Below are 26,057 nucleotides of genomic sequence, written 5' to 3'. Positions count from 1 at the left end.
TTTTATTATGGTTTTTATTTCAAATTCTTAAATAACTGATCTTTTATAATTTAACTTTTCTTCATTTTTTGTTGTTGTTGTTTTGGGATTTTATTTTTAAAGATTTTTTTTTTTTTAAGATTTTATTTTTTATTTTTTAAAATTTACATCCAAATTAGTTAGTATATAGTGCAACAATGATTTCAGGAGTAGATTCCTTAGTGCCCCTTACCCATTTAGCCCATCCCCCCTCCCACAACCCTTCCAGTAACCCTCAGTTTGTTCTCCATATTTATGAGTCTCTTCTGTTTTGTCCCCCTCCCTGTTTTTATATTCTTTTTGTTTCCCTTTCCTTATGTTCATCTGTTTTGTCTCTTCAAGTCCTCATATGAGTGAAGTCATATGATTTGTGTCTTTGACTAATTTCACTTAGCATAATACCCTCCAGTTCCATCCATGCAGTTGCAAATGGCAAGATTTCATTCTTTTTGATTGCCAAGTAATACTCCGTTATATATATATATATATATATATATATATATATATATATATATATACCATATCTTCTTTATCCATTCATCCATCGATGGACATTTGGGCTCTTTCCATACTTTGGCTATTGTGGATAGTGCTGCTATAAACATGGGGTGCATGTGTCCCTTCAAAACAGCACACCTGTATCCCGTGGATAAATCCCTAGTAGTGCAATTGCTGGGTCGTAGGATAGTTCTATTTTTAGTTTTTTGAGGAACCTCCATACTGTTTTCCAGAGTGGCTGCACCAGCTTGCATTTCCATTAACTTCTCTTAATTTTTTTAGTACTTTATAAATACTAGTCGCAGTTTTATGTGGTAAGAAATTTAGAGGCCATAACTTTTTGTCATATTTGAATATTTTATATGCTATGATGCTTACCAGTTATTGTTATTGAGGATGAAAAATTGAAAATGAATTGCCAGGTAAAAATGAAGAAGTGTTGGGATTAGAATCTTATTTCTGGAGAGTTGTAGAAAATAATTTGGTGAAGATAGTGTAAAATAACTTCCAAAGACCGGTAATAAAAAATATTGCCAAATCTGAAATACAAAGTTTGGTTACCAGGCTTTTCTACAGAAAAAAAATGAATTGCTCTGCCTTGCAAATCAGTTATTACTATTCACTGATATGTTTTATTTATTTGTTTATTTAGGGAGGACACAAGTGAGCCAGGGACAGAGAGAGAGAGAGAGAGAAAGAAGTGGGGCTCATGTTTTACATGAAGCGGGGCTTATGCTCACCTGAAGCGGGGCTCAAGCTCATCTGAAGGGGGTCTTGAGCTCACCCAATTTGGGACTAAAACTGTGAGATCGTGACCTGAGCTGAAGTCAGATGCTTAACAACTGAGCCACCCAGGCACCCTAATGTGTTTTATAATGTTAGTTAAATACATAGATCCATCAGTCAAATCATCCACCTTATTGGTTCATATTATTTTTCTTTTCATATAGGGCATGAAGACTGTGTACGAGGTTTAGCAATTTTGAGTGAAACAGAATTTCTTTCCTGTGCAAATGATGCTAGTATTAGAAGGTGGCAAATCACTGGCGAGTGTCTTGAAGTATATTATGGACATACCAACTATATTTATAGCATATCTGTTTTTCCAAATTGTAAAGGTAAGATTAGCATATATCATGTATTTAAAATTCTGTATTGAACCTTATTCCATCCCATTCTTGAGGTGGGGGTAGGAGGGCTCATTACCGAAATCAGTTTACTAACTGTACTTGTATAATTTAGTAGCTATGTTTTATAAGGATCTTCTTGTAAAGGAAGAAATTGTGTGATCATCTTTATATCAATTCACACTTGATGGTTAATGTCAAATAGTTTTGGGTATTTGAGGAAACACTTTGTATAATTTATTGGTGCAAAGTGCATAATATGTAAGGTGAAATGTAGAAAATATGATTTTTGAAGCTTTTGTGGTATAAGTAACAAATAAATAAAATGTAAAACTATAATTTTAAAATATTTTGGGTTTAAAAAAGTCATTATGCCTCCCTAGAAAGGTGATATTTATAAATGTACTTAATTTTATTTGTTCAAACTAGTTTTTCCTATATTCATTGATTTTAGATTTTGTGACAACGGCAGAAGACAGATCTCTGAGAATCTGGAAACGTGGGGAATGTGCCCAGACAATCCGACTTCCAGCTCAGTCTATATGGTGCTGCTGTGTTCTAGCCAATGGTGACATTGTGGTTGGTGCGAGGTATTTATATTCTAGTCAGTCAATAAATATCATGTGTCTAGGCCTTTGGTAGGTGTTAAGAGTGTACTGAGATAAGCCATAAGGAACTTTAGGTGAATTGGGAGACATTTCAGTACATTTCTGTACTGAAAAAAACAGCATTAGGCATAAGAGCTTTTATACATTAATGGTACATGATACAGTACAAAAGTATTGCTCTGCCAGTTGTGCAGTCAGAACGTCGAATGCAAAAGAAACTGGAGAAGGTAGAGATTAGTGTGGGAAACCTTTATGAAGAAGAGGAAATTTGAATTGAATGTTGAAAAATAATGAGAAAGAAGGGAAATGAGAATTTCTGTCAAAAAAAAAAAAAAAAAAAAAAACAACAGTGTAAGTAAAGGTGTGGCAGGACCAGGAAAGTGATTTGTGGGGCAGATGAAGGAAAGTGGTGGAAGACTCATGCTAGGGAATAGGGGATACTGGTAAGGTGGTAAAGGCAGTAGGGTGGAGCATAACCGTGGACAGCCTTGAATGCCAGGTATCTTTTAGAGTCTGTGCTTGGAGTAAAGGGTTGTAGCTACTGAAGTGACATGAATAGAGCATAACCTGTGAATTATTAACTATGTAGGTTGGATTTAACTAGTGGTGATGGCAGGAAAGCAACTTGGAAAGCAGTTCCGGTAGAAGGGGTGTGATGTTATGAAATACCGTCCCCACGGTGCCAATGGACAAGAGGCCAAAATATTAGATATTGCAAAGGAAAGATTGTCAAAAGGAGGATAAAAGAAAACTGTAAAGCTTCAAGCTTTTGGTGATTGCATTAATATAAATGGGGAAAGTGGGAGAATTGGTTAGGTGCAGAAGATGACGACCTCAGTTTTAGATTTCTGAGGTCCGAGTGGTGATGAACCACCCTCGAGCCGGTGGATCTGGCATGGAAGGCAGAAAAGAAAGAAAGGAAAACCTCTAAGGGATGGTGGGTCTAATAAAGCGGAGGTAGTTTACATTTTGGCTGGGTCAAGGGTTGATTTGTTGATTTAATTATTTTCCCCCTAAGCATATTTAAAGTTAAAGAAAATAAACAATTTGAAAGGGTAAAGTTCCTGTCAGTCAAAGGTTACATAAGAAACAAAGTTCTCTGTAGAACGGGGCAGGATTAGTGCATTTGAAGGTGGCCAACTTGCCTCTTACCCAAGAATTTAGAAATGGTGGAAGTGAAGTCATGTGCCAAGACTAGAGGTTGGGATTGCCATCTAGTCTAAGGTGAGGCTTTTTTTTCATGAGTGGGATTACATTGCTGGTTAAGGGCGTAGGAAACACAGACTGTGTTTCCCAAATGAACAGATACTGAGCATCTGCTATTTTCTAAGCTTTATGTTGGTTATTTGAGCCCTTTGTAAATAAAATAACCCATTACCCTTCTTTATACTCTTGTATCTATGTAATATTGACTTAAATTGTATGTTATAGCTCCAGATTTTTATGATGGTAAATATCTAACTTGGAATTCAAAATTGTGTTAGATACATATTTCTCTGTCTTTTCTCAGTGACTTTTCCCTTAAATAATCTTTTTCTACCCTATAGATGGCTTTAGAAAGCAGCATAGGATAGTGTGTGAAGTCAGCAGAGTGCTGTCTCTACTCAGCCATAAATACATAGTAATGTTTCTCATATTCACAAATACAGATTATTTTTGCTTTGGATCATTCAGGTGGGATAATGTTAATACAATATGGCAGTGACTTCAGATCACTTTGTTTTTCCTTATAGTGATGGTATTATTAGAGTGTTTACGGAATCAGAGGATCGGACAGCAAGTGCTGAGGAAATCAAGGCTTTTGAAAAAGAACTCTCTCAGGCAACCATTGATTCTAAAACCGGTGATTTAGGGGACATTAATGCTGAGCAGCTTCCTGGGAGGGAACATCTGAATGAACCTGGTAAATATTTCAGTGTATATAGTAGTAAAAAATACTACCCTGTTTGTCTTTGGGAATAATTAGAATGATAAGAAAAACAAGTTTGTTTTGCTAGTCATTAAGTGTTATTCTCATTGCCAGATAGGGATTTTTTAGAACTTTTACACTTAACCACTATGAGAAACCATATTCTTGCTTCTTTCTGTGTCACATTTTGAGCTTAACTCCTTAAAGAAGAATCTTCGTTTTTGTTTTAAATCCATCTCCTGATACCTAGCTCGTATATAATAGGTACACAAAAGTCACTTCTTTAATACCTTTTGGTTGATTGGGTTCCCTGAGACACACTGTATAGACTAAAAATAAAAATGAGTTCAAAGAAAGCAGTGTCTCCTTAATGAGTTGGGGATCATTTGAGTTTAAACCAGAGGACAGTAGTTACTTCAAATGAAATCTTGTGTTTGATATATCCCTGATCCATTATATCATTGGTTCTTAGAACCTGGTACATGGACCCCTGGGAATATTGAGATTCCTTCAGGATGTCCTTAAGGTCCAACTAATTTAATAATACTAAGCTGTTATTTGACTTTTCCACTATGTTAACATGGTCCGTGTTAACTTATGGTCCAAAAGCAATGCTGGGTAAAACAAACAAACAAACAAACAAACACAGGCTTCTTAGTACACAAATCAAGGCAGTGACACCAGACTGTTCTGGTAGTTATTGTGCTCTTCACTGGCATGCAGTTGTAGTTAAAAAAAAAAATGAAAACCATTTGCCCATAAAAATGTGCTTGAGGAAGCATTAACAATTAATTTACTACCTCTCGAGGCTTTATTACATGTCTGTTTTAATATTCTGGTTGACAAAATGTCAACACATAAAGTACTCCCGAGTACCATGGTGTCTCTGGGATAAGTACAAACATTCATTTGCATTGCGGGCTGAACTTTTCATGGAGTGCCATATTTATTCATAGAAGAAGTAACTATGGTTATTTAAGCTTGGGTTTAGGCAAGACTTTTTTTGAAAATTAGCAAAATGACCATGTCACTTTAAGGAAAACAGCTGACAGTATTTATTGCCAAAGATAAAAGTCAAAACTCTCAAATGAATATTGAAATTTTGGAAAATTTGTATTTATTACCAGGAGCTTGTAAGATAGACCAGTGCATTTTAGTATTTAATAGAGCCTGAAAAATGCATTGATGGTTGCAGATTCTAAATTATAACCTTTAAAGACCTACTACTTTGTAGAATATTCACATTTTTCTGAAAAAGCTGTTAAACTAGTCTTTTCTTTTTCAACTATGTTATCTGTGTAAGGTTGGATTTTCTTTATATACTTCAAATAGAACAACAGATTGAATGCAGAGGCAGGTATGATAATCCAGCTGTCTTCTATTAAGAGAGACAATAAGGGGCGCCTGGGTGGCGCAGTTGGTTAAGCATCCGACTTCAGCCAGGTCACGATCTCGCGGTCCGTGAGTTCGAGCCCCGCGTCGGGCTCTGGGCTGATGGCTCAGAGCCTGGAGCCTGTTTCCGATTCTGTGTCTCCCTCTCTCTCTGCCCCTCCCCCGTTCATGCTCTGTCTCTCTCTGTCCCAAAAATAAATAAACGTTGAAAAAAAAAATTAAAAAAAAGAGAGACAATAAAGAGATTTATAAATACAAAACAATGTCAGTCTTCTCAGTAAGTTTCTAAAGCTATTCTTATTTTTCATATTATTTATTCAATATGTAACAGATCTATTATTGTTTTCCATTAAGTGAATTTTTTTTACTCTTTATTTTTAATTTCAAATCCAATAAGTCAATTCATATAACCTACATTAAAAAAAGTTCTTTGGGCTTCTGAGTAACTTTCATGACTATTATAAGGAGATTTTTTTTTTTTAATTTTTTTTTTCAACTTTTTTTTTTATTTATCTGAAAATAAATCTGAATCTGAATCTGAAACAGGCTCCAGGCTCTGAGCCGTCAGCCCAGAGCCTGACGCGGGGCTCGAACTCACGGACCGCGAGATCGTGACCTGGCTGAAGTCGGACGCTTAACCGACTGCGCCACCCAGGCGCCCCAAGGAGATCTTAAAATCAGAAGTTTGAGAACTAATGTATTGTATTGTCATGTTTTTAATATTCTTACAATTCTTTGCAAAAATGTAGTCTTTTTGTCACTGTATACACACACACACACACACACACACACACACACACACACACACACATTCAGTAAGTATTTCCTAAGTGCCCAGTGTGTGCCAGGCATTGTTCTAAGCTTTGGGGAATACAGCAAATATAAAAGGTTACAAATATCTATGTTCTTACAAATATATACTCTTTAGGAGACAAATTAAAAAGTAAATAAGTAAATATATAAGTATGTCAGATAGTGATAAGTACTGTGGGAAACAAAGCAGGAGTTGGGTGTTTTGTAATTTTAAATACAGTGTTCAGGAAATATATAATATTTGGTATAGCATTAGTTGCTATTATAGATAAACTAAAATCTCACTGACTTAATACAAGAGTTTATTTGTTGCACATTCAAAGTTCACTTGATGACACGGTATATTAGGTATGTTTGGGGAATTTTTATCTGTTTCTGGGGTTTGTTTGTTTTATTTTAGAGAGTGTGCACATGAGCGGAGAGGAGCAGAGGGGAAAGAGAGAATCTTAAGTAGCCTCCACACTCTGGGAACCCAATGCAGGACTTGATCCCATGACCCTGGGATCGTGACCTGAGCCGAAATCAAGAGTTGGTTGCTCAACCAACTGAGCCACCCAGACACCCCATCTTGAGCATGTTTGTAGAGCAGTTTTTCTCCTTGTGGTCATTTGGGGATGGAAACCACCATCACCATGTAGCTTCCAAGGGCTTCTTGGGTAGAGACATTCAGCCATCAGACAGGATAAAAGGGGAGGTTAGAGGAAGATCGACTAGGCCTAGAACTGGCACATAGCACACCCATTCAGATTGCACAGACCATTTCTCAGTAAGTGGCATCTAGACACTGCACCTGGCTGTAGCCACAGCTACATCTCTACCCTATGGAGTAGGATTGTGAATCTCTGGAGGACAGCTGCCTATTTCTGCCACTGAAGGCTTTGCTGAGAATGTGACGTTCAAGTAAGTTCTTAAGGAGGCAAGAGAGTAAATCTTGCCAACATCTGTGTGAAGAGTGTCATGGGCAGAATTAACAGCCAGTGTAAAGACTCCAGGGCTAAAGTCCGGAGATGGGTTGAGGGGAGAAGTGCAAAGTGAAGACAGAGGGGATGATAGATTTGGCCTTGTACACTACTCCAAGGACTTAGGCCTTGATCAAGAGAGATGGGAAGTCATTGAAAGGTCTCGAACAGAGGAGTGTCAGGGACACTAACCTTTGAAAGAATTTTTATGGTTACTGGATTGAATATAGACTGTAGGGAGCCCCAGGGCAGGAGTAGAAGGCCATTAAATCAGTCCAGCCGAGAAACGTTGGTGGCTTGTAGCATTGGGTAGCAATGGAGATAGAATAGATAGTTTTTTTGACCTTTTTTGAAGATGGAACTGATAGAGGGGCACCTGGTTGGCTCAGTCAGTTAAGCATCCAACATCAGCTCAGGCAATCATCAGGTAACCACAGTTAGTGGGTTCGAGCCCTGTGTCGGGCTCTGTGCTGACAGACAGCTCAGAGCCTGGAGACTGCTTCAGATTCTGTGTCCCGCTCTCTCTTCCCCTCCCCTGCTTGTGCTCTCCCTGTCTTTGAAAAATAAATGAATGTTAAAAAATTTAAAAAAAAAAAAAAAAAAAGACAGAACTGATAGAATTTGCTAAAGGTTTGGCCATGGGATTCAGAGAAAGAGGAATCAGACTCTTCTATACTTTTTGGCCTGAGCAGCTGGAAAAATGGAGAGTCGTTTATTAAAATGAAAGTGTTGTCAGAAAATAGTAATAAAACTTATTTTTAGTGGGCCAGCTACTTTCTAATGGAAATACACCTTTTTTTCTTTCCTTTATTTAATAAATTGGTTACTTTTAACCATTATTGTCTTTTGAGACACTTTCTAGTAGATTAACTTTTTTTTTTCTTTTTAGTGTTTGTTTATGTTTTGAGAGAGTGCACACATGAGTGGGGGAGGGGCAGAGAGAAAGGAAGAGAGAATCCCATTTAGGCTCTGTGCTGTCAGTGCAGAGCCTGACATGGGGCTCAAACTCACGAACCATGAGATCTTGATCTGAGGAGCAAAACCAAATCCCAGATGCTTAACTGATGGAGCCTTTTAATAAAATTTCCAGTTAAACCAAATACATAAAGTTAAGATTTTTTAATCTGTGTCTTTCATTTTTACTCTGCTTTTCTACTTTTGATTCTTAACATTTTTATTTTAAGGTGCTAGAGAAGGACAGACTCGTCTAATCAAAGATGGGGAGAAAGTCGAAGCCTATCAGTGGAGTGTTAGCGAAGGGAGGTGGATAAAAATTGGTGATGTTGTTGGCTCATCTGGTGCTAATCAGCAAACATCTGGAAAAGTTTTATATGAAGGAAAAGTATGTCAATTTCTACTTTCTAATTACCATTATCTTAAAGCATTAGACAAAGGTTTTCTTTTCCCTTTTCCCCATGCTAATACAATTTTCTTTGGTGTTTTGCCATTTAAAAATACATTTCTCTGGGGAGGCTTCTCTCTTTTCCCTGCCTTGAAATTGACTTTTAAAAAATCTTTTTCCATATTTGATACATTAGACACTATTTGTCTTTTGGTACTTACTGTGAGTAAACTGTTCCCAACCCTTTTGGATTAGGAGCTTCTGTGCCACCTTCCAGCCAATGCTTTCTGCCTCGTTATATTTAACTTGGCAGGACATGAGGGCCCCTGTGTGGCAGTGCTTATAACACCAGCATGTTTTGCTGAGTGGGACATGGTAACAGCTAATACTTCTGGCCTTGAGATCAACCAGTTGGAAACCTTCCTTTGGCCTTAGAATTTATGTGTAGTTGTAATACATTCCCCTCCTCCATCCCCAGTGAAATACTGACCTTGCAGCATATGCAGATGGTTGCTATCAATCATCACATGCCAAGTGGAAGATTGTAACATTGCACTTTGGAGAAAGTTTAAGGATTATAATTTTATTATAAAATGTTTATATAAATATATTTGTTATAAATCAATATAACTTATTATAACTTTATAAAATAAAGGACACATAAGATCTGTGATATATATGCCATTAATATGAACAGATAAGTTAGTAATCATTTATCTCCTTTTTGTATTCCTGTTGAAGGAGTTTGATTATGTTTTCTCAATTGATGTCAATGAAGGTGGACCATCGTATAAATTGCCATATAACGTCAGTGATGATCCTTGGTTAACTGCATACAACTTCTTACAGAAGAATGATTTGAATCCCATGTTTTTGGATCAAGTGGCTAAATTTATTATTGATAACACGAAAGGTCAAACCTTAGGACTTGGGAACACCAGTTTTTCAGATCCTTTTACAGGTAAGTTTACGGTTTATATTAAGTCTTCTGTACTTAATTCATTGGTTAATTTTTTTTAAGTGTATTTAAACATCTGTTATCATAAGCTGTTTAAATTAAAACAAAGATCCAAAATCTATAGCAGGTTTTTACTTTAAATCATATTTTAAACCTCAAATTATATAGTAATTCTGTGTTTATAGAAACAATTCTATATTGCTCACTTTCAAAAATATAGCCACACTGTAACTAAATAAAATTATGAAACTTCAGTCATTTGAAATGAAAATAAACCTGGAAGTTCCCTTATATAGTGACTCCTTTTAAAAATACCTGTTTTGGTGAACCTTAGTAAATAGAATTTTTTTTTCCACACAAGGCTAAATTGGTTAGTTGGGCATAAATCTAGGACTGAACTATGGGTAGTTTTTTGTTTTATGGGTTTTTTTTTTAATGTTTGTTTATTTATGTGTGTTTGTTTATTTTTATTTTTGAGAGAGAAAGAGCATGAGCAGGGGAGAGGCAAGAGAGAGAGAAGGAGACACAGAATCCAAAGCAGCCTCCAGGCTCTGAGCTGTCAGCACAGCCTGACATGGGGATTGAACCCATGGACCACAAGATCATGATCTGAGCTGAAGTTGGATGCTTAACCAACTGAGCCACCCACGCACCCCTATTTATTTATTTTTGAAAGAGAGAGTAAGCAAGGTAGGGACAGAGAAAGAGAGAGAGACAGAATCCCAAACAGGCTCCATGGTGTCAGCACAGAGCCTGACATGGGGCTCGAACTCACAAACCATGAGATCGTGATCTGAGCTGAAACCAAAGTCAGTCACCTAACCGACTGACCCACCTAGGCGCCGCTGAACTGTGGGTAGTTTTAGTTTACATGTGATTTGTATTCCACATGTTGATTTTTAAGTCGGTCGTCCATAACATATTATACAGTATCTAAAATGTTATAAATGATATTAGGTTCTCAGACCAGTCCATAAATGATAATCCTAGTAGTATTAGTCTGAGTCCTGATTCATAGGAAATGGATTATAATACTAATTGTACTCACCTTAGTTTTGGGTCCCAGGAACTGAGACCATGGTACAGGAGACAATAAAATGCTTCCTTTTTTCTTAGGTACAAGGGCCAGCTCTAAATAAAATTCTGAAATTAGCACTTTATTGTTAATGTTTTTGTGTTGTCATTTTTCATGTGCTAGTGCTCTTGTTTTATAAAGATTCCATATCCCTTCCTGCACTAAGACCTTATGTAGATCTTTTTTTCTTCTTCTTTCACATACTTCATGCTCCTAAACTATCTCCTCTCCTTCTCGTTCTTTTGCCTAGTCACCTAATAAAGCGAATGTCAACCTGCATGTTGACTTAAACAGAATTATCAGACTGACTTGCTACTGAATCTAAATAATGTAACCCCTCCCAGTAGTTGCACTTGACAGGAAAAAAAAAAACCTGTGTTTATTGTCTGGGTATTCTGTTGGTGGAATTTCAGACTGTAGTACAAAAGACTGAACACATAATTATAGTCCTGTGTAAGCTGTTTTGTGGAGCAGAAGGCAGAAATTAGAGCAGCTGGCTCCATTTGGAAATCTTAATAACTGTGGCTTTTTTTGCTCTTCTGAAACTATAAGCATCTTTTTATATATATCTTTCACATATATCTTTTTGTAGATGCCTCTGATTAGTTTCCTAGAGATACTAACAAAACATACATTCACACACACCACACATTTGTAAAAGTGTAAGTGGAAATCTCTTTCCTTTGTGTCACTCATCACCTTTCAATTCTCTTCTCCAGTAGGTTGTAAGCTTCAGTGGATACAAGCAATCTTATTCTCTGTTGGATCTGCGCTATTTGACACAAGAGTTAATGAACTCGAGTTCTTTAAAAGATTACCATTTGATGACTGTGGTTCTGTTAGCAACAGGAACAGTGGGAATTCTAGTGAATTTGTATAGGAACAGCAACTGATTATATGTGTATATTATTTAGGTTAGAGACCACCTGTAATTTCTCCTTTTATATTTGAATTTTTAGTGATTTTAATATTTAAGTGCACAAGCTAAGATATAATACAGCAATAAGGACAAAACTTGGAGAATCACTGAAATGTTAATTTCTTAGTAGTCTTTTCCTACTGTAAGGCTTCTAATTTGTTATTCTGTCGTGTGATGGCTTTGCTCTTTTGTTTTTTCTCCAAGCGTAGAGTCCTCTAATGTAAGCACTGTGCCGTTTTTGAGATTCAAAATTCTGGCTTGGGGAGCCTGAGTGACTCAGTCGATTAAGCGTCCGACTTCAGCTCAGGTCATGATCTCACAGTTTAGGAGTTCGAGCCCCGCATTGGGCTCTGTGCTAACAGCTCAGAGCCTTCATGAAGCCTTCTTCGGATTCTGCATCTCTCTGTCTCTCTCTCTCTCTCTCTCTCTCTCTCTCTGCCCCTCCCCTGCTCACACTCTGTCTCTCTCAAAAATGAATAAACGTTAACAATTTTTTTTCTTTTTTAAATTCTGTCATACTTCAGCTTTTCCTTTGTTTGCACGCACAGGTGGTGGTCGGTATGTTCCAGGGTCTTCATCAGGATCTGCTAACACGCTGCCTGCGGCAGATCCTTTTACAGGTGGGATGCAGTTTCAATAAGTACATCTTTTTTCACTTACTGTGTAACATTTTGCATTGTATGGCTTTACATTTTGGAGATATCATCCAATTATTAATAATCCCCTTATCTATATTTCTAATTTTGATGGATCTCCTTTTCTTTAACTTCCAATTTTTGCCTTTTCCTGGAGTATTTTGTAGTTTTCCTCATGACTTTTAAATAGCATATTATTAGAACTCATCATTTTCTCCAGTGGTCCTTCCTGCAAGGAGAGCAAGAGTCAGTAAGGGCATAGGTTTTAGAGTCAGATAGACCTTGGTTCAAAATCTGGCTCTACCACTTACTTGCTATGAGAAGTTGGCAAGTTGCTTAACCTGTCTGAGCCTATTTTTTTTATCTGTGAAATTAGATAATAGGGGAACCCACCAACCAAGACACAGCATGATTGCTATTACTGGCGAGATCCTACCGATCACAAGCCAAGAAGGAGCCATGTGAGTCCCTGATATTGGATGGAGCGGTGCAGTCAAGAAGTCTGTCTGGGCATATTTTGCCTTAGCAAATGAAGGAGACAGTCCACCCAGCTACCCAGGATTAGTCTTCTAATCTGTTATTAATGGCCTTCGTGATGCCCTGGAAGTGTTGGTGTATCTCTTCAAAGTGACTTTATTTACCAAGGTATGCATGCCTCAGCATCAACACTACTGGGAAAATAATTGCCAAACTTGGACTTAAGTGCAGCTGAAGAAGTCTCTGTTTTCAGAACAGCTTTTGATATATTTTATGAAGCTGTGGTTGGATCTTCAGCCAGAGTTCCTGGACAATAGACCAAATTTGGGAAGAGATCCTTGGCATTTATGGTATCCACTGGCCTTGCCAAGATACAGTCCTGTCTAAACCATAAATTGGAGCAGCACACAACCTTTGGTCACTGTCATGAATTTGTGAATCGCTGTCAGTGAGCTTCTTCTCTCCAGTGAATGAATTGGTGGCCCAGTTGCACGTAGCTGCACCCTGTGCATTGATAACCAGTATACTGCACTAACCACCTATCAAGATCAAGCTAAATGTTGTGATGGCACAGTGGCTGTTAAGGAAATCTTTGATGACATAATGCAATTTGAAAAAGTAGTAACGATCTGAAGCGTAGATAAGATGATGACTTATTCAGACATAGTGATGCCCTAAAACTTAGAACATCATAGTTCCCGGATCTCATTAGCAGCTTTTTCTTGGAACAGAAAGAACATACCAAGCTTCGAACAATACCAACAAAATCAAGAGAATTCCTGGGGCCATCATAGCTGGAGTATGTCTCACTGTTGCATAATGTCAGTAACTCAGAAGATGCAGTGATTATGGAAATATGCAAGATAGCATACTAAACATCCAAGAGAATTATGGAATTAGGATAACTGAACCACACTATTATAAAAAATAGATAACCATATTGAGATGTTAAGGGAAATGAAATGGTATGGTACATGTAAAGTGTTTAGCAGAATGCCTGGACTGTATTTAAGCCCTCGGTAGATTTTAGTATACATTCCTCCAACTTTACCAGTAGCACTGGGGCCAAGAGTTTTCCCCATCTAGCTTATGACTTAAGGTCAGTCTTGATTCTCTTTTTTTTTTCCCCCCTTATTTATGTGGTTCCCAAACTTCTAATGTCAATTAGAATCATCTGGGATGCTTGTTTAAATTATCAAAAGGTCCTTCACACAGAGATATTCTGATATACTAGATTGGTGAGGAGGTTAAAAATACTCATGCCCTGATCCCTCACCCATGGATTCTGATTAAATGTTCTTTGCTGTGGTTTGCTATTAAGTAATTTCAAAAGCTCCCTGTCAGTTTCTACAGTGAAGCCAGTTTGGAGAACCACTAGGCTGCTATGGGTGGACCCTGAAAATCTACATATTGAATAGGTGACTCCTTCAGGTTGTTGGAGAACCACATTTAGAAAAGTGTAGGATTGGGGCGCCTGGGTGGCCCAGTCGGTTGGGCGTCCGACTTCAGCCAGGTCACGATCTCGCGGTCCGTGAGTTCGAGCCCCGCGTCGGGCTCTGGGCTGATGGCTCGGAGCCTGGAGCCTGTTTCCGATTCTGTGTCTCCCTCTCTCTCTGCCCCTCCCCCGTTCATGCTCTGTCTCTCTCTGTCCCAAAAATAAATAAAAACGCTGAAAAAAAAATTTAAAAAAAAAAAAAAAAAAGAAAAGTGTAGGATTGGGATGCCTGGGTGGCTCAGTCAGTTAAGCGTCTAACTCGTGATTTTGGCTCAGGTCATGATCTCAGGGTCATGAAATTTAGCCCTGTGTTGGGCTCCACAGTGGATGTGGAGTCTGCTTGAGATTCTCTCACTCTCCCTCTACCCCTGCCCCCTACTTGCATACTCACTCTCTCTCTCTCTCTCTCTCTAAAAATAAATGAATAATAATAATAACAAGTGTAGATTTACTTTGCCTCATAATTAATGCCTTGGGCAAGTTATTTAGCCTTTTTGTAAAATATTGTTAATAATAATAGTACCTAATTAATATTTAAATGCATATATAAACATAAGATGCTTAGCATGCTAGCTAGCATATTAGTAAAAACTCAAAGCCTCTTATTCTGTGTTCTTCATTATTTTAATTAATCTATTTACATCTGCAGTTTTTGTTTTTCATTTTTTGTTTTGTTTGCTTTTCTGTATGTATTACACCCATTGTACCAACTCCTAGATATTAAATTCGGAGGGGTTAGAACAGTAGCTTATCTTTATTCATCCTATAAAGGCTGACCCAGGACTCTGAACATCTTCAAATCCTGCTGATTCTTTCTCTACATTTGTTTCTCATGTTCCTTTCTTTGTATTTTCAATGAGACATCCACAAGTAGGATCTCAGATGTGCGACAGAGCTATTTTCATACCATCTCTAAATCTTATACAATCTGTTTTTTGCTTATGTGCTAGTTAATCCTCTGTCTCTATTTCAGTAGGATGGTGTTCACATTTATTTTTTTTTCTTATTTTTGTTGTTTTAAGATTTTCTTTTTGAGTAATCTCTACATCCAATGTGGGGCTCAAATTTACAACCCAAGATCAAGAGTTGCATGCTCTACCAACTGACCCAGCCAGGTGCCCCACATTCACATTTCATTATGGAAACCTTGTAATTTCTTCTCTCCAATCCACTAATGCTTTTTCACTTCATTAGCTTCTGTAATTATAATGTATAAGGCATCTAATGTTTACTTTGTAACTTGAGAATTTTAAGTCTCACAATTATTGGCACCAACTATATGTCAGGTACTGTTCTCAACATTTTTCTGTATTAAATTTACAGCCCATTTATTATATATATAAAGATACATTCTGGGGTGCCTGGGTAGCTCAGTCGGCTAAGAGTCGGACTTTGGCTCAGGTCATGATCTCATGGTCCATGAGTTCAAGCCCTGCATCGGGCTCTGTGCTGACAGCTCAGAGTGTGGAGCCTGCTTCAAATTCTGTGTCTCCCTCTCTGCCCCTCCCCCACGCAAGCTCTGTCTGTCTTTCTCTCTCTCAAAAAAATAAACATTAAAAAATTTAAAAAGAAAGTGGCGCCTGGGTGGCTCAATTGGTTGAGCGTCTGACTTCAGCTCAGGTCATGATCTCACAGTCTGTGAATTCGAGCCCCGCATCAGGCTCTGTGCTGACAGCTCAGAGCCTGGAGCCTGCTTCAGATTCTGTGTCTCCCTCTCTCTCTGATCCTCCCCCGTTCATGCTCTCTCTGTCTCAAAAATAAATAAACATTAAAAAAAAAATTTTAAAAAGATGCCATTCTAAGGTGTGACTCCTAATGACAGTAAGTTATCGTGTGTAGAGAGCAACATTTTGAACTTTATAATTTGCAGTTACCTTTGCTTACTAGATGTATTAATTGCATTTTAGGCAGTGGTCGTTATGTGCCAGGGTCTGCCAGTATGGGGACTACCATGGCTGGAGCTGATCCATTTACAGGTACATACTTTTCATTTCCTTTTCTTCTTCCCTTTTGTTGCTAGAGAACTTTTCATATAGTAGATCAAGACCAAACTTCTTGACCTGGCTTTTAGAGCGTTCTCAGAATTGTGTCATAGTGCATATTTAACTCACGTAGGACACTTTAAAAAAGTACTTCAACCTCATCCCCAGAGATGTTCACTTGGTCTGTTACTGCTGTGCGTTGGGGCCTTGGCAAGGTAGTTTTTATAATCTAATGTGATTCTAATGTGTGGCCAGGATTGAAAACTGCTATTCTGCTCTTATAGGTCGGGTTTTCTCACTACCCTTACAAAAACTGAGCTTATTCCTCTCTCTCCTTTGTTTGTTCTTAATGTATTGAGAGTTTTAGTCACTATGCTAAATATTATCCTGCTTAACAGGACTTTCAAAACAAATCTGATTTTGTGATTTAGGCCTATGCTTAGGCTATGTTATCTCCTAAGCAATTAATTTTTCTTTTTATTCTTAGTATCTAGCCCAGAGTCTGACACATCTTACTTGTTCATCATTGTTGAATATAGGCAGACCTGCTTTCCTTTGTAAGGGCTGCTAGTAAAATGCAGAACTAAACTGTAAACCTCTTGCAAGTTTGACAGCTCTCTTTGACATATATTTTCCCCTACTTGTTTTTTTCTACAAGAGAATAATATATGTATGACACATATGTTCTTGACCATAATAAAATGTATACTTATAAACCCGGCACTCTACTTAAGAACTAACTTGGTATATGATTTTTGTAAACTATTTTTTCATTGCAAAAGTAACACTGGCTGGTAGTTTTGAAGTAGATCATAGTGGACGAGAATGCTTCAATTCAGATCTCAATTTCACTGCTTTCTACCTGTTATTCTATGAGCCAATTACTCTGTTTCTGTGCCTCTGTTTTTCTCATTTGTAAAGTTGAAGTAATATCTACCTCTTGGAGTTGTTAAGAGCTTAAAATGACAATATATGTAAATCACTTTATACAGAATAAATGCTTAGTAATTGTCAGCTGTACCTATTGCATTATAAAAGAGTCTAAAGTTAACAGTGCTGGGTGGCTCAGTTAAGTGTCCGACTCTTGATTTCGGCTCAGGTCATGATGCCAGGGTATGGGATCGAGCCCCGTGTTGGGCTCCATGCTGAGCGTGGAGCCTGCTTGAGATTCTGTCTCTTTCCCCCTCTGCTCTTCTTTGCGCATGCTGTCTCTCTTTAAAAACAAACAAAAAAAATTAATTAAATTAAAAAAAAACTTTTAAAGTATGAGAGATGTAGAGAATATGACATGGAGAGGCTTTGTTTTACATTTAAGCTCCCATTCCAGAAACTAAAATTTATTACATCAACAAATATAAATAGTATATAAAATCTTACGATTTTTCTTTCTTTTTTCTGAAGTGCTTGTTTTATTGCATGCACTAAATAGTTATGTATCTCAATAATTGTAAAAATAAAGTCATAGAGTTAGAAAAAAATCTCATTTTTGATTATTCTTTATGCTTTTCATCATCGTTTGTTCTGTGAATAGGCAATAGTGCCTACCGATCAGCTGCATCTAAGACGGTGAATATTTATTTCCCTAAAAAAGAGGCTGTCACTTTTGACCAGGCAAACCCTACACAAATATTAGGTAAGTGCATTTTAATTAAAAAGTTTTTTCACATATCCATAGACTTCTGTGTAGTGCAGTCAAGGCTGTTCTCCTCACATGAGCTAGGAACTGGGTGCTTACGTGACAGAGACTTCTGTTATTACACCACTGTGTCTACTACAAATACACAGTCTCATAATGGACGCTTAATACTTGCAAGATGCCTGATACAAATATGAGGTTAATGCTTTATGATGCTTTTATTGATAAAAAAAACTAAAGGGGAAATCTAAATCCCATCCCCTAAGCTCTTAATGTTTTCAGGAAAAGAAAATAATGAAAATGAATGAGTAAAGCACTTAAAAATAAAGATTATGCCTTTAAAAAATTAGTGGCCTTTAGAAATCATAATAAAAGGCTGTTCAGATTGCCCATTAAAAATGAAACTGCCAACTGACTTTGATGGCTTTTTCTGTTAACTCATTTCTCTCAAAATAAAATGGCAGGTGGCTTTGGACTAAATACTACTAGCTCTGTTTGCCATTACTACCTCATGAGAATTAATTGAGATAAGATAACATATACATCTCAGTATAAGATATGGGTGTTTTGATCAGAATTAACTTTCATACTATCTGTATAAAAATCATTAGTAAGTACTTTCTTACTTATTTTGAACAAATTCTCTTCCTTTTGCATCCCTTAAATAAACTTTGTTTTCAATATTCTGTTAGTGTTAAAATTTTTAATGCCAAAGGAAAGTGAAAGAGGTCAAGTTTCCAGTTATGATTGATAAAAAATCTGTAAATTTGGACAATTTAAGCTTTTTGTGATGGGAACTTTGATCTTTTTTATTCTTTATAAGATTTTTGATGGGATGCCTGGTTGGCTCAGTTGGTAGAACATGAGACTCTTGATCTCATGGTGATGAGTTCAAGCCCTCTGTTGGGAATAGAAATTACCAAAAAAGAAAAAAAAAAAAAAAAGATTCTTGAGGAAGCAGTGTTGGATGACTCAAAGTAGCATTAGTGATGACAAGGATGCTAATATTGAAGATGCAGGTAAAGGGCTTAAAAAAATTGTTTCATGAAATGTAAATATGGTGACAAAAGGCAGTATTTGCATTAAAGAGGTTTTTAAAGTAATGTCAAATATGCATATGGAACTAAGTCAATAAATTAAATATTATACACAGACATTTAACTCTTCAGTTATTTCATTGACAATCATAGAAGTAACATAAGTTGGCCAAAAGTTGTTATAAATTTTTCTTTGAGAATATAGAGGATTGACTTATAGTTGGTTATAAGGATGATACTGCTTTGAAAGCCAAAATGATTACAAGTATCTACTTTAAAACTCACTTGAAGCAGAAAGCCTCATAAGATCTTAGAAAATAATAAGTAAAATAAAAATCACCACAGTAACCTTTCATTTTTCTATAATGGGCTCAACTTAAAAATACTCCCAGGCCTTACCCTTATTTGACGGTCTTTGATAATTGCCATGAAAAGTCTCACCTCCCCATGGTGTGTGGTAGAATTCTCTTATAGAAAATTTTGGCACTTTTGTATTACATCTGGCTAATTACAGTTAGAGAATTTTCAAAGTCTGGGTTTGTGTTCTAGGTAAACTGAAGGAACTTAATGGAGCTGCATCTGAAGAGAAGAAGTTAACGGAGGATGACTTGATACTTCTTGAAAAGATACTGTCTCTAATATGTAATAATTCTTCAGAAAAACCCACAGCCCAGCAACTTCAGATTCTGTGGAAAGCTATTTACTGGCCTGAAGGTATGGAAACGGTCTTTAAAATGTAATTATAGGGGTGCCTGGGTGGCTCAGTCAGTTAAGCCTCCAACTTTGGCTCAGCTCATGATCTCACGGTCCGTGGGTTCGAGACCTGCATCGGGTTCTGTGCTGACAGCTCAGAGCCTACAGCCTGACTAAGATGCTGTGTCTCCCTCTCTCTCTGTTCCTCCCCCACTCACGCTCTGTCTCTGTCTCTCAAAAATGAACAAAAAAGCACTAAAAACATTTTTTTAAATGTAATTAGAAAACAAAGTATGTCTGTTCATTTCTGTCAGTATTACTGGTGTTTCCAGATTGAGTAAAAGTTACCCTGGGTACTTGTTATTCACATTGTGAGAAACTTCACAAAAAGGACTCACCACACCCCTGTAATTCATAGTCTTGATTTGTCACATGCCTTATGAGAATCTGAAAGGAACACCATGTACCGTGGCATGTACCATTTCGTATACTATTTCAGAGCATCTGTGGATCCCAGCAAGCCATCCAAGAGATGTTTTGTGACCTATTAACCCCAGGCTACAAACCTTTGCTATAATTTTGTTTTAACTCACTTAATACCTTTTAAATTCCAAAAGTGTCCTCTCCCTTATTATTTTTTCATGCTGTTGATTAGAGAAGAAAAATAATTAGTCCCACAAAATATCCATATTTTGGATTTGGGGTTCACTTAATGTGTTCCACTATCTCTATAGTTCCTGCTAGACATAATTAGATCCTGGTTCAATAGATTTTTTTTTTTAAGTGAATATCCTTTATAAATGATGCCACATACTATCTTTATATCATAGGGCATATAATTTCTGGATTCCTTATTTTTAGTGATGTTAAGAAGATTATTGAGTGGCTACATTCAGATGGTGTCTGCCCAGCCTTTTGAATGTAAAGCTCTCCACCAATCTGTAAGCATGCTATTAGCATTTGTCAGCTGGAATTCTGTAAAAAGCTTTTCTTCTTCAACTCTTTGGTCTTGTAGGATTTTTTAAAGCATCCTACATTACACGATTCATTCCACAAGGATATATTGAGTACTCCATATGTGTCAGGCTGTTTGATAGCCCATTTAAATTATTTTTAAAGTGTACGTGATCTCATAGCAATAAATCCAGTCCCTATAAAAATGAAAAATCAGTTAACACAAGTTTTAGAAATATATTACATAAAGCACGCACATGGTTTTTAACATTTTCTAAAATGAGCATGTGTTAATGAAATAAGATTCTGAAAATTGAGTAACAGTCATAGGAATTTTCTGGGGTTTTATAAACATTAATGAATTTTTCTTTTTAACAGATATTGTCTTTCCTGCACTTGACATTCTTCGGTTGTCAATTAAACATCCCAGCGTGAACGAGAACTTCTGCAACGAAAAGGAAGGGGCTCAGTTCAGCAGTCATCTTATCAGTCTTCTGAACCCTAAAGGAAAGCCGGCAAACCAGCTGCTTGCTCTGAGGACTTTTTGCAATTGTTTTGTTGGCCAGGCAGGACAAAAGCTCATGATGTCCCAAAGGGAATCTCTAATGTCACATGCAATAGAACTGAAATCAGGGAGCAATAAGAACATTCACATTGCTCTGGCTACATTGACCCTGAACTATTCTGTTTGTTTTCATAAAGACCATAACATTGAAGGGAAAGCTCAGTGCTTGTCAGTAATTAGCACAGTCTTGGAAGTTGTACAAGACCTCGAAGCCACTTTTAGACTCCTTGTGGCTCTTGGGACACTTATCAGTGACGATTTAAATGCTGTACAGTTAGCCAAGTCTTTAGGTGTTGATTCTCAAATAAAAAAGTATGCCTCAGTATCAGAACCAGCTAAAGTAAGTGAATGCTGTAGACTTATCCTAAATTTACTGTAACAATGGGGACGGGAACTGAGATTTTAAATTGATTAGTGGTTTTTTCCCTCACGTTTTACATGACTGAGTACAGATGTTAAAAAAAAAAAAAAAAAGGATGCTGTGGAATAAGTAAAATTTCAGATCTTGTAAAGTGGGGGAGGGTAAGAGGAGACAAAGAAGAAATAAAATTTTTGCACTGATGAACTGTGAGATTTTCCTGTGTGATGTGGGTAAGTTTTTAGGAGTTTAGAAACAAATTAAGAATGAGCTAAAATCAACAACAATGCAACTATTACAGTGGCATAATGTACATACCTCTGCTGCATGAAAGAAGATAAGAGCTTTTATTTATATAATTTACTCTTGCTACTTATATAATACCCCCAAACTGTTTTACTTGTTGGTGATTGTCTTTTATTTAATTTCTGCTCTACTCACTTCCATTGCTGATTTTTTCAACAACCCCAATACAAAGTACGTTATAATTTTCAAAAATTGAGTTCTAAATTATTCCGTATATCCAAAAGATACGATTTGTTCATTTAAGTTACTTGTAAATAGAAATTGTATTTGTTTGATGGCTTATTTTTTATTTTGAGACAGACAGAGTATGAGCGGGAGGAGGGGCAGAGAGAGGAGACAGAGTCCCAAGCAGGCTCCATCTCACAAACCACAAGATCACGACCTGAGCCAAAATCAAGAGTTGGACGCTTTACCTACTGAGCCACCCAGGCGCCCTGATGGTTCATTTTTACATGAAGGAAAAGCAACCTACTAAGCTGTGTTAGGTTGTGTATCATTTCAGATAGATGAGGCCCCAAACAAATTAACTCCAGGCTTGTGCTCCAGTTTCTTTTGCCCCTCTCTATTGGAGGTAACTTCATTATTCATTCCAGTTTTGAAATTAGTTCATTTTTGGTCATTTCCTTTGTCTCAAAAGGAATTTGGAATGTGTTGAGTTTTCGAAAGCATTTGTGCAAGCCAGAACCATGCTATTTACAAGTCCAGAGCCTATCGGGTGAAACTTACTATTTTTGAGTTCTTAACACTGGCCAGGCACTGTGGAAACCACTTTGATATTTAATTCCCAAAACCTCTTAAATGGAGGGTGATGTTGTCTCTATTTTCAGAAGTAAAGATAATAGAATGAATCATGATAGGAGAAAAAAAGAAAAGTACTATACTTCCTACAGAGAAAAAAAGAAAAGTACTATACTTCCTACAGAGAAGCATCCATATTTGTCTCTAAACATCATAGCAGATGGAACCAATGCACTAATTACATAATTTAATGTCTAAGAGAACTTCAGTTTCTTAAGCATAAGTAGGAAAGATCTTTTCACAAAGAGGACTTTGTGTAAAATTGTGAATAGCATTCTCAATATGGATCGTATACAGAACCATCAATTTGCTGGCTTTATTGCAGTCAAAGAATAATCCTTCTCCAATAAGAGAGGAAAGGTTTTCCATCATCTGGATTAATTCAAGGAAAAACTTTTGGAATATCAAAAGGAAATGGGTAAAATAGAAATAGAAGGAATGTGTATTTTGCTGAGTATTAAGTTGCAGTTTTCTGATATGTACCCAGGCTTTAAAAAACCTCCATTAGGAATCTGTGCTTTACTGTTTGTTAAGTTTGGATTTAAGTGGTTAAGTCAAACTTAAATGGTGAAGTTAAGAGTTTAATCCAGGTCAGCCTGATTCCGTTCCAATACACTGCTTTTCTTGTTAACATTTCCAGTGTAGCATGCAGTCACAAGTACAAACAATTTATCTACAATATTTTTAAATACTAGGTAGGACCTTTCAATGATGGGAGAACTAAGAACATGAGTTGACTGTTCAAAATAATAAGGGGTGGCAAATTGTAAACACTGTTTGCTTCTTTTACTGTACAAGTCTTTTTTCAACAACTTTTATAATATCAGTATTTCATGTTTATTGAAGAAAAATTACAAAAAACAGTTTAGCAAAAAAAAAAAGATAATCCCATTTGAAAAATAAGTGTTGTATGATGGTTTTGTGATATTTTAAAGTCTTTTTCAGTTAAACTTTTTTAATGATTCCCTTATTATTTTTTTGTGAATATAAAAACATACATTCATTGAATAAAACACACACATCAAATAAAACTTGCCTGTAATCTGACTACCAGAGAAAACCATTAACGTCTTTTGGTGTATCAGTAGGTATGTAAATGTGTTGTTTTTTTCTGAAAGGATTGTGTGATACACATTGTTCAATAACCTGATTTTTAAGCTTAATATAGTATACATCCACCCTAATAAATACAGTACATTATATGGATATATCCATTTCCTATTAGCCGATGTTTTCAATTTTCAACTGTCAGTGTTCAAATAAAAAAAAAAAATATCTTACTAGTTCCTTAGGCTACACTTTATACATAGAATTGGTGGGTCAAGTTATAACAATGTATGTGTTTAGACTTGATACATGCTGTCAGGTCACTTCCAGTGGTAAAAGTCTTGGAGTTAATGTCTTTCATGTTGCATTTAAAACACAGTTGCCTGCAAAAGAGATGTATCATTGTCTTGATTTCACAACTATTATCCTCCATCTGGCCTTACATTTTTTTTAAGTGTGGTTTTTGTTTTTTTTTTTTTTAAGTATTGTTTCTTTTTGAGCGACAGAGACAGAGAGTGTGAGTGGGGTGGAGGGGCAGAGAGAGAGAGAAAGGATCCAAAGCAAGCTCCAGGCTCTGAGCTGTCAGCACAGGGCTGGATGCGGGGCTTGAACCCACAACCTTGAGATCATGACCCAAGCCAAAGTCAGAGGCTCAACCAACTAAGCCACCCAGGCACCCCTGGCCTTATATTTTTTAAATGAGCATGCTTCTATTGTGGTTCTCCCCCCAAATTCCAACCCCCCCAGCCCCAGCCCCTGATATTAGCAGAGTTTATAACTAAGTAGCAATACAATGAATTTTTTACCCACCTCATAATCCTTTTAAGTGATGGGAGAAGCATAGTGAAAAAGATTCTACACAAATTTTGGGGATGAGACTGGGAAATAGCTTCCTTAACAGTTATCACTGTGTATCTTCTGGTTATTTTGTTAAGAAATGATAAAATGTATAGAGAATCATTTGTGATGTATCATACTTTGTAAAGGTCTTGAGATATAAATTGATTAGGAAATGTTACTCAGTCTTAAAAAAAATTCTAATCTAACTTCTAGTATATTTTTCTATAGAAAATTATACACTGTGTTTGGGCTGCTACAAAAAAAAAAAAAATCCAACAATAGATTGGATGGATTAAAAACAAACATTTATTTCTTACCATTCTGGAGGCCAGGAAGTCCAAGACGATGGTGCCAGCATATTTGGTGTTTGACAAGAGCCCATTCCTGTTTCTTGCATGGCAGAAGGAGAGAGATGGGTCTCCCCATTCATGAGGACTCCACCCCCACTAATCATCTCCCAAAGGCCCCATCACATTGGGGATTAGGTTTCAATACAATGAATTGGGGGGGGGGGTGTATAATACAATTTTGAATATTTTTTCATTTAACAATATCTTTCCATGTGTTTTCCTTCAATTTTTTTTAAATGAACATGTTCATACATAGAAATTCAAAGAGTACAGTGAACACTCATGGACTTGTCAACTAGGTTCTACAGTTGTTAACATTGCTATATTGGCTTTATCTCTTTCTTTTGAAATTATTTAAAAGTAAATTACAGACATTACACTTACCAACCATATACTTCAATTTGTATCTTCTAAGAACAAGGACATTTTAAGGAATATTATTTAAAACCATAATATTGTATTTAAGAGAATCAGTAATTTCCTAATATCTAATAACTAGTCCACATCCAAGTTTCCTTGTTGTCTCATAATATCTTTTATCACTTTTTTTAAATGTTTGTTTGTTTTTGAGAGACACAGACTGTGAGCAGGGGTGGGGCAGAGACAGGGAGACACAGAACTTGAAGCAGGCTCCAGGCTCTGCACTGTCAGCACAGAGCCCAACACAAGGCTCAGACTCATGAACTGTGAGATCACGACCTGAGCCGAAATTGGATGCTCAACTGACTGAGCCACCCAGGCACCCTTATCCCTGTTTTTAAAAGATCTAATATAAATAATCAAGGTTTATGTATGGTATTAATTTGGTTATGTCTCTTTGGTATCTTAATCTAGAACAGTTTCTCCATTTTTATTTTTAATATCATTGACTTTGAAGTGTTTAGGCAGTCCAGAACACAAGGTACCCCAATTTTATATTTTTAAAACATATTCCTGTAACTTCCATATTAAGTTTACTGTTGCTTAATAGATTACCCTAATACTAAAGTGGCTTAGAACAACACACATTTATTATCTCAAATTTTCTGTGAGTGAGGAATCCTGGACCAGCTTAGCTGGATCCTCTATTTCACATGAAGCTGCCATCAAAGGTATCAGCCAAGGCTGAGGTCTTATCTGAAGGCTCCACTGGGGAAGGATGCAGTTTCATGCCCACTTACATGGTTAGTTTCAGTTCTTTTCAAGTCACTGGATTGAGGACTTAAATTCTTAGTTGGCTGTTGGCCAGAAGCTGCCTTCAGCTTTTCTGCTTATAGTTTTCTCTGT

General features: G+C 36.8%; 1 protein-coding gene across 5 annotated transcripts in view; it reads left to right on the top strand.

Moving 5' to 3' along the window:
• PLAA (phospholipase A2 activating protein) overlaps positions 1-23,762 on the top strand; it is a 45,807-nt gene extending 22,045 nt beyond the window's left edge. For 3 of the 5 annotated variants that reach the window (XM_045043750.1, XM_003995528.6, XM_045043751.1), the window contains 10 exons: positions 1,467-1,634; positions 2,098-2,233; positions 3,985-4,154; positions 8,509-8,666; positions 9,408-9,627; positions 12,167-12,238; positions 16,133-16,201; positions 17,739-17,840; positions 19,430-19,594; positions 20,906-23,762. In XM_045043750.1, coding sequence (XP_044899685.1) covers positions 1,467-1,634; positions 2,098-2,233; positions 3,985-4,154; positions 8,509-8,666; positions 9,408-9,627; positions 12,167-12,238; positions 16,133-16,201; positions 17,739-17,840; positions 19,430-19,594; positions 20,906-21,471 — 1,826 coding nt within the window. In that variant the 3' untranslated portion in view covers positions 21,472-23,762. The remainder of the gene's footprint in view (positions 1-1,466; positions 1,635-2,097; positions 2,234-3,984; positions 4,155-8,508; positions 8,667-9,407; positions 9,628-12,166; positions 12,239-16,132; positions 16,202-17,738; positions 17,841-19,429; positions 19,595-20,905) is intronic. The other 2 variants (XM_006939189.5, XM_019816056.3) reach the window with 2 other exon arrangements.
• The last annotated feature ends 2,295 nt before the right edge of the window (positions 23,763-26,057 follow it).

This window comes from Felis catus, chromosome D4 (genome assembly GCF_018350175.1).
Source record: "Felis catus isolate Fca126 chromosome D4, F.catus_Fca126_mat1.0, whole genome shotgun sequence".
Lineage (NCBI taxonomy): Eukaryota > Metazoa > Chordata > Mammalia > Carnivora > Felidae > Felis > Felis catus.
This window is presented reverse-complemented; position numbering and strand designations above follow the sequence as displayed.